The 8,463-nt window shown below is 34.9% G+C and overlaps 1 protein-coding gene across 2 annotated transcripts in view; it reads right to left on the bottom strand.

The window, feature by feature from the left end:
- Positions 1-227: 227 nt before the first annotated feature.
- The window catches only part of LOC122559659 (endoplasmic reticulum-Golgi intermediate compartment protein 2), a 70,341-nt gene continuing 62,105 nt past the window's right edge, over positions 228-8,463 (bottom strand). Inside the window, exons 14-15 of one of the 2 annotated variants that reach the window (XM_043709503.2) lie at positions 7,308-7,387; positions 228-1,755 (exon numbers count right to left, since the gene is read on the bottom strand). In XM_043709503.2, the coding sequence (XP_043565438.1) occupies positions 1,690-1,755; positions 7,308-7,387 (146 nt within the window). In that variant the 3' untranslated portion in view covers positions 228-1,689. The other variant, XM_043709506.2, reaches the window with a different exon arrangement.

Raw genomic sequence — 8,463 nt, 5'->3', positions numbered from 1 at the left:
GTACAGATCATATGTTCCAGTGTCAATATCGTCATTATGTCCTGATTTAATGCACAAATAGCAAAGATTGAGTTGTATTGGGATTACTCATGTATAAAAACTATGCTGACTCCAAAAAAAGATGCATAATTAACATTGCTAGCTAAAAATATATATATTCTTCTTCATTATTTTTATAACTTCTCCCATGACAACAGTCCATACTAAACCAAAATAACTTTATAATCTCCAAAATTAATCTTGTAATTTTATTAAATACCAGCTATTACTAAAGCCTGCAGTACAGTTATTTTATATCTGTGCAAAATTTAATTTTATTCATCACAGGTATCACAAAGTAGAATGGAAAGAATGTGTAACTGGAAATTACAAAGTTGAACAGATTTTCTTTTTAGATACAGCAGTAAAATGTGCTTGAGCTTCCATGACAAACATGGAGTCTCAAATATACTATCATTTATGACTGATACCAGCCAGTTTCTTTGTGAAGAAGGGAAAGTAGCTCTAAACTGACAATGATAGCCCATTTACAAAGGTTGATCTGTGACTTGAATTAATAAAACGAGAGTTTAGTCCTGATTTTATAATATTATGCAGAATACAATGGCTCAACCATGTTTTGCAATCTCACAATCACTGCTGTTCGTACAGCACATTATGTTTAGTTTACCACTATCTATTTTTCTGTTCAGGTAACTAAATAGACTGCTTCCTAACTTTGACTGAAGGGACTGCACACTGGTATCAATGCAAATGCTTAAGCATCTGATTCATGGCTACTTGAAGATTCACATACATACAAAGAGCTAGAACCCCGACAAAACAAACATGCATTGTTGAATCACCAACCTACTCTTACATTATTTTTAAAATAAACAACACTAGACACATGTAGAAAAAAAATCTATAATTCAGAGGCAGCTGTTCTAATTCAACTGGATGAATAGAACGAGATGCTTTTAGCAGCCATAACCAGAAGAACAGGTCAGTGATAGACCAATGCATCTGAAATTTTAAATTGCAGATTCTCAATTCAGAAACTTACAGAATTTTTTAGCCAATACAAGAGAAGGAAAACTACTTTAAAAGAGGAGAGATTAGGAGCACGACAAGCTCCTAATGTTTATTCTTACTATTAACATTATTGCCTTTACGCAGTCAAACTTTAGGGTGTCTTCCAATATTTTATTCTTAACACAGATGATTCTGTGACAGGATTACCCTGCACAGTACAACACCCTGTATTCATTCATTCATTCCTATTATGCAACAAAGATTCTGGTACAATCCTGTCTGCATACACACATTTTTGAACTTCACATACAATTGTAGAAACAAATCCTTTTGGCGGATTTATAACATAACAAATTACATTGTATTGTGTAAATAAATCACAAACCAGATTTCCAGTTCTCTCATCTGAAGTATGTCCACAAAATACTGATTGTTCTCCCTTTTATTTTCAAAGGCGACACTGGATTATTCAATAACCAGCTCATGAGATAGTGGTAATGTTATGACTTGACATGTAATGTCTTGACTGGTATTGAAATAGTTAAGAGACTAGAATTTAACTAATGATTTATTTAAACAAGGGCTGTGCAACCCAAAAATGTTTATTGCACATTTAAAATTAAGGGAAAAATCCACCAAATTGCTTTTATTCCTTGAACATCTCTCTGCTTGATGTTACTGCTCAACATCATCTAAAATTGGGAGTGAGTGATTATTCATGTGGCCATCGAGTACAGGGATCTGGAAAACAAAACATGCAGTAAAACATTTGCCAAAAGAGAATATTATTTCCATTAAAATTAAATATATTTATACAAATATACAAAATTAGTTTGACAGGAAATTTATTAGCTACATTTTAAAACTGCGTCCTTGAATTATTTTCCACCTATATTAAATAATTTTACAATAATAAGCATGAATCATTTAAATAGATTTCATAAATATGACAAATACCATGGTGGGATTTTCCTTTAGAGTATTTGTGTGTTTAAATCAACAGAAACAAAGGAAACATTGTGTACAACTCTAATCATATTCAAATAAGAGACAAGTGAATTTAGGTGAAATTTACCAATTGCAGTGTGACATAAATTTTTTTAACTGCAATACGTGTATATGCATAATGCACGTTTTCGATATTTAATTGTATATCAAATGCTGCAAACTGCAATGGAAATACTGCAGTAAATAAAATGTTCCAAACTGTAGCACTATTTGCACTGAATTGTTTAAACATCATAATTAAAAAAAGATGATTAAACCTCTAAACTAAAGAAAACTTAGAGCAAAGTTTTGTTAGATAACAGAGCTCAATGTTTTTTGTTTGTTTGTGAAACCAATTTTTATTTGAACTAGCAACATTAATATTTGAACAGGTCATAAAATTGCAAATGGATGAAGATGACAAATTTATGAACACAAACACAAAGCGACAATGCAGAGGGTCAGAAAGCGGGGGGGGAACAAATAAAAACTAAACTCCATTCAAACTAGTAAAGTGCCTCTTTCTAATTGCAATTGTTTTATAGAAGCATATGTTCCACATTTTGTTTTTGCTAAGGGTTAGTCACATTTCTAACCAACGTAATGCTCAATATCGACATTTAGGAACATTCATAAATACTTTACCAATAAGAGTTCCAATTCAGATTAATAAATTGATTTTTGTTATGTAGGAGTACTAAGGAATGTATGTCCCAAGATGAGTCGAGATATAGTTGAGCTATGTTGAATGACAGATTGGTTCAAGGAGCTTAATAACCTACTTCTGCTTTATTGTTGTGTGATGGGATCCAAATATTGTTGACTACTGATTCCAGTAATTTCACTGTTGATAATTCAGCAATTCTCTATAATGGTTTGGTAAGAGAACCATTAGTTCTCTTAAAATGTGTCTTAAAGTTTTACAAAAAGAAAGGCTGGCTATGTTATTACTTTCTGCTTAGATCCTTCTCTGCCAACATCTTGGGGTAGGTGAATTATCAATATTTCGCCTACTAAAGAGTTCTCCTAAGAGTCACAGATTCAACAGGTGGTAGTGACTTTAGAAGCTAGGTAGACACTAACTCAATTCCAGTCAAACTTGTACAAAAACAGAAATCGGGGAAAAACTCAGTAGGTCTGGCAGCACCTGTGGAGAATCTTTTATTTTTGTTTTATGATCCTTGGACTTGCGGCCAGAGGGCGGCAAATTTTTAATCCCCCATTTCTACTATTCTTCCTCTAATTTTCAGACTAGATAATCACTTTCCACGAAAAGCAATTTTTGGCCATCTGAATAACTATGATTTAAGAGCTTAGAGTTATTTCTATTGACCTTAGAATAATTTCTAAAACCCTAGAATTGTCAACATCCCTTTTAAAAGGGCACAATAGATCTATTCATACTTTAATGTTGTATTTGGCTTGACAAAACATATTCTTATCTTATTGGTCTCTTATATGATGTACTTTCTTTACCTAGCTGTTTGGCTTAGAAATGATCCACTTTGAACTTTGACTTAGTAAACGGGCATTCACCATTTGTATGCCTGGAATTCTTCAAATCATAGCCATAGCATCAGAATTCCCCAGTTTTAAAACAGTTCGATATTGTTTACATTCCAACTACTGGCCCAATTAGTTCGAGCACATCTTTTATATTCAGTTGAACATAATTGATAACATCGAGAGAATTCTGAAAGTGGTATGAAATTTTCTGTAGTGCTGCTTTGTTTGGTCTGCGCTTTGCCTTTGCCAGGCTTGAGAGATAAAAGTGTCCTCTCTTCGGCAGCTATGATGATTCTGAACAAAATAGGATCAAACCAGCTCTTAAATGATAAATCGGGTGCGCAAAAGCACCAAAACTCAGCAATGCTCGATGTCTTAACTCAAAACTCCCAAGGACAGAATGGCCTTGGAAGTGTTTTCATGGGACAGGAATTAAGACGCACAATCCTAGATTTTCCAAATAAATATCCATTTTGCGACTATGATATGGTAGCAGGAATTGTAAAACATCTGGTCCTTTAAAACTCTGCAAACATTAGTACGCCCCTAGTTTTCCTGCTTCATTTGAGTGGTTAAGGAAGTACCTTTCCATTTTAAGGTCAACGAGCATATGAAAATAAGGTGGAAACCCCATCAAATGTTTCACTTGCTGTCATTTCTGCTTTTTCATTCTTTAAGTTTGATAGTTAAGACAAGCATTTGGATTGCTGGACAGAGTAGAAAACAGGAATGAATTTTTTTTTAAAAAAGCGCAACTGTTATGATTGCAGGATTTGAAGAGTTATTTTATTTATTTGATAATTGGCTTTTTTTTAAAAAAGAAGTTATGATACAAATGGCAACCAAACTTAAATTCTACCACAGGTACCTCACTATTGTGATGAAAGATGTGTGATTTATATGCATAAAAATCATGTTTTTAAGACTGGATTTTAAACTAGTAGTATGTGGGTGTTGGTCTATTTTTGTGAATGTGTTTAAGAAATTAACTAGGTTAGTCTTTCTGGAACCATGATTTTAAATCAGTTTTTGCCTCCTGATGTGTTAATGTAAGTTTATTTAACTGGAGGTTAACAACCAGAGAAAGGAGACATCAAGCCATTGGCTTTGCTGAGTCTAGGATGAGCATGTTTATTTCAAAATTTAGTGCAGATCCGACTGGGATCAGACAAAAGGATACTGTGCAGAGCAGTAAAGGAAATAAATTGCATCAGTGAAAGAGTGCAGCTTGAGAAACTTCCAGGCTAGGTGTGTTTTGTTAGAACTATCCTCGGACTTTTCTCTCTGAAGAGAAGAAGGAAGACAGGAGACCTGATCGAGATATACAAGATGTTGAGTGGAATAGATAGAGTCAATAACCAGAGACTTTTCCCCAAGGTAGGACTGACTGGTACAAGGAGTCATAGTTTGAAGATATTAGGAGGAAGATATAAAGGAGACGTCAGAGGTAGGTTCTTTACGCTGAGAGTTGTGAATGCATGGAATGCGTTGCCAGCGGTGGTGGTGGAAGCAAAGTCATTAGGGACATTTAAGCAACTGCTGGACATGCACATGGATAGCAGTGAGTTGAGGGGTGCGTAGGTTAAGTTATTATATTTTACATTACGATTAAACCTCGGTACAACATCGTGGGCGAAAGGGCCTGTACTGTGCTGTACTTTTCTATGTTCTATGCGGACTATTAAAAGATTAATAAAGTCTAAGCTCTCAGATAAGACAGTAGTCAAGAATTAAAAATGTCAGAGCTCATGGGACAAACTATGATGCAGTTTAGTCAAACCTACTGATTTAACAGGGAAGGAATTTCTCTGGAATTGGTTTCAAACAACTGCAAAATGTAATTGGCGTGTTTGGGGTGGGGAGGAGGAGGAGTATCTGGGAACTCGTAATGCTGTGTGTTGAAATCTTTCAAACTATGTTATATTTAGATAGTTTGTTCCATTTTACTTTATTCTTTTGTGCAATAAATGTGTCTTCTAGTTAAGCACAGAAGGCTGTGCATTTGATTTCAGTGAAAGACGAGCATGTCAAACTGGGTAAAAAAAAAAATCAAACATGAGCCATCAGGCCAGATCTCATTCTGGTATCTGACTTGTCCAGTAATAATATCAGCTGGGATCAGAACACTACTTCTAATTTTACACATCGGGATTAATTTGATGATCTTAAGTTGATGGCTTGTTGAATAAACCCAGAGGTTATCAGACTGTGGAGAATGAAGTGAGATTAACTGAGCAGCTAATTATGCTGGGGTGTACTCCTGTCTCCATGTTTGAAATATAAAATAAATTTGACTGTTTGCATAAATTCTCGTCATTTAATATAGAATACTAAAAACGTCAGAAGAATGCTGTTAAAGGATATTACTTGCATCATAATAGTGCAAATAAAATTGAAAATGCACTCAGCAGCGAAACCTTTTCTCATGTCCGTTTAGCATTTTTTGTGACTAGATTTTCATTACAATCCTTATGATTTAGAATTTCATTCCAACTGGTTAGAAAATTTTTAATTCATTTTTAAAAATACATAAAATCTAATTCTGATGATATAAAGATAAACCAATTTTACAATTCATGAAATGGGATACACATCGTAAAAAGGCATTAGTTTCTTTACAAAGCAAAGAACTCATTTCTGATGGTGTAGCACAAAGGTGCCACAAGTGACAGGCATTCTTTGGTCTCAATCCAAACATCTCTAATTCGGTAGCGAGGAGTTTGCTACTAATGCACTCAGCACCAAGTTTAGAGTCAGAGAGATGTACAGTATGGAAACAGACTCTTCGGTCCTACCTGTCCATGCCGACCAGATATTTGTCCCTGTTGCGTAAAAAACAGCTGTTACCACTTGCAAATTTCCAATCCTCTGGGGATTGAAATCTAGGAATCCCTGGAATCTTACTACAAGGACATCCATCATCTCTGTAGCTGTCTTTTAATGCTACCATTAAGCCTGGGGCCTTATTGGTCTTTAGCCAGATTACTCCCTTGCATTTTTTTCCTCCAGTGATACCTTTCGTATTTATTTCCTTCTTGCCTTTTGCCCTTGAATATTTAGTAATTTTGAGATACTAATGCTTTCTACTGTGAAGACTGATCCAAAGTTTTTATACAACTCCTCTGCCAGTTGTTGGTTCACCAATTATTGTTTTGTCCACTACCTCCCCCACCCCCAAACAACGAAAGAAGCTTGTTGTACATCTTGATTTCACTTACAAATTTACCCTCACTTTATTTTCTCACTCTTGTTTTTTTTTAAAAGTCATCTTTTGTTGGATGTTTGCAACTTTTGTAATCCTCTAGCTTACTAATTTTTTGACATATTGTATTTCTTCCAATTTGATCTTATGTTTAAGTTCTCTGGTTAACCACAGTTGGCTTATTCCCTTCCTGGAATCCTACTTTACAGGGATAAATCTTTACTTTCTTAAATGTCTACCATTATTCCTCAAAAGTCTTTACTGCTGAACTGCAATCCCCGGTCCATTTCAGCCAGTTCTACCCTCATTCCTCTGTAATCAGTCTTATTTAAGCTTAGCACCATTGTTTTTTTTAATGTGGGCATGCCTAGCTAAGTTAGCATTTACCCTCCATCCCTAATTGCCTAGAGGGCAGTTAAGAGTCAACCACATTGCTGTCCAGCTGGAGTCACATGGAGATCAGACCAGGTAAAGACAGTACGTCTCCCTCCTTAAAGGGCTGGTAAACCAGATGGGTTTTCTCACAAACAGCAGCAGCTGTTTTAAAAAAACTAAAAAGATTTGTGATGAAATGACAAAACAAATAATGTAAACTTACAGATTTAGGTTTATAAGCTCCAAGTCTGAAACGACAACAGATAATATCAACAAAAAATCCCACAAATCCATGTAGCATGCCTAAGGAAAGAATAGACCAAGGATGTGAGCTGATGTCAAAAATGCTAAGTTGACATATTAAGCAAAATACTGCACATCAACATGTCTAAAGCTTGTCATTAATCTAAAAGAAATATGGAATTATTTCCCAAACAAATAAATACCGTTGCACTTTTTTTGAAACCCACGGCCAATAGTGAATAACAGAAATACAGATTAAAAAAAAATACATGACAATTTTACAGCAGATGGATATATTTGACACATTCAATTCATAGGTGTTGCTGCTAAAAGGAAAGTTGCTTAATAAGTTTGTTAACAGAAATTTGTAAGCAATTATGATCTAAATAATCCATTAAAAAAACACTGGAATCTTAAATTCTATGAAAATAACAAATAACAATTCATCTACAGAAAACATAATAATGCTCTTCACATTGTGATAAATTACAAGATTTGTATTTTTCCAACAAAAAGAAAATTCTGTAGTTGAATGAAGTTTTGAGAATTTTGTAGCTCGGGTTGAGGTTCTGGATATAGGTTTGCTCAGAGCTGGAAGGTACATTTTCAAGGTTACCCAAGGAAACTCAAACATATAAATAGAAAGCAGGAAACACCAGCAGTGCTTTGTTCGGAGGCTCACTGAAGATGTCACCTAGTATGGTTACGAAATATCTGAAAACTAGCAAACCTACATCCAGTTGAATGAAGTCTATAGCAAAAAAAACTACTGCCAACATTTTTAGGGTCCAAGGTTTGGTTATTTTGTTTCATTGCGACATATTGCTACCATGTTGTACACAGTTGACAGCACTCTAGTCAACAAGGTATGCACAATGGCTTGATCTGCATACAAAAGGGTTACAGCCTGTACTGGCTTGAGTTTTTGCCAATTCCACTTCAGGTTTCTGGAGTCATTTCACTTTATACCAAGTTATTTTGAGGTGCCTGGGTAAGTGACCACGATGCATCTTCTAGCCTGTAGTTACAGTACGTTTTGGTGCAGTGTGTGGATGAGCTGCCATCTTATCCATTGCACGGTGCTGAGGAATGAAGATGTTCACAAAATTTATTATCTAATTTGCATTAACTGAAAT

This window comes from Chiloscyllium plagiosum, unplaced genomic scaffold (assembly GCF_037043375.1).
Source record: "Chiloscyllium plagiosum isolate Xiang-an unplaced genomic scaffold, Cpla_swu_hap1 HiC_scaffold_19, whole genome shotgun sequence".
In the NCBI taxonomy this organism is placed as follows: domain Eukaryota; kingdom Metazoa; phylum Chordata; class Chondrichthyes; order Orectolobiformes; family Hemiscylliidae; genus Chiloscyllium; species Chiloscyllium plagiosum.
This window is presented reverse-complemented; position numbering and strand designations above follow the sequence as displayed.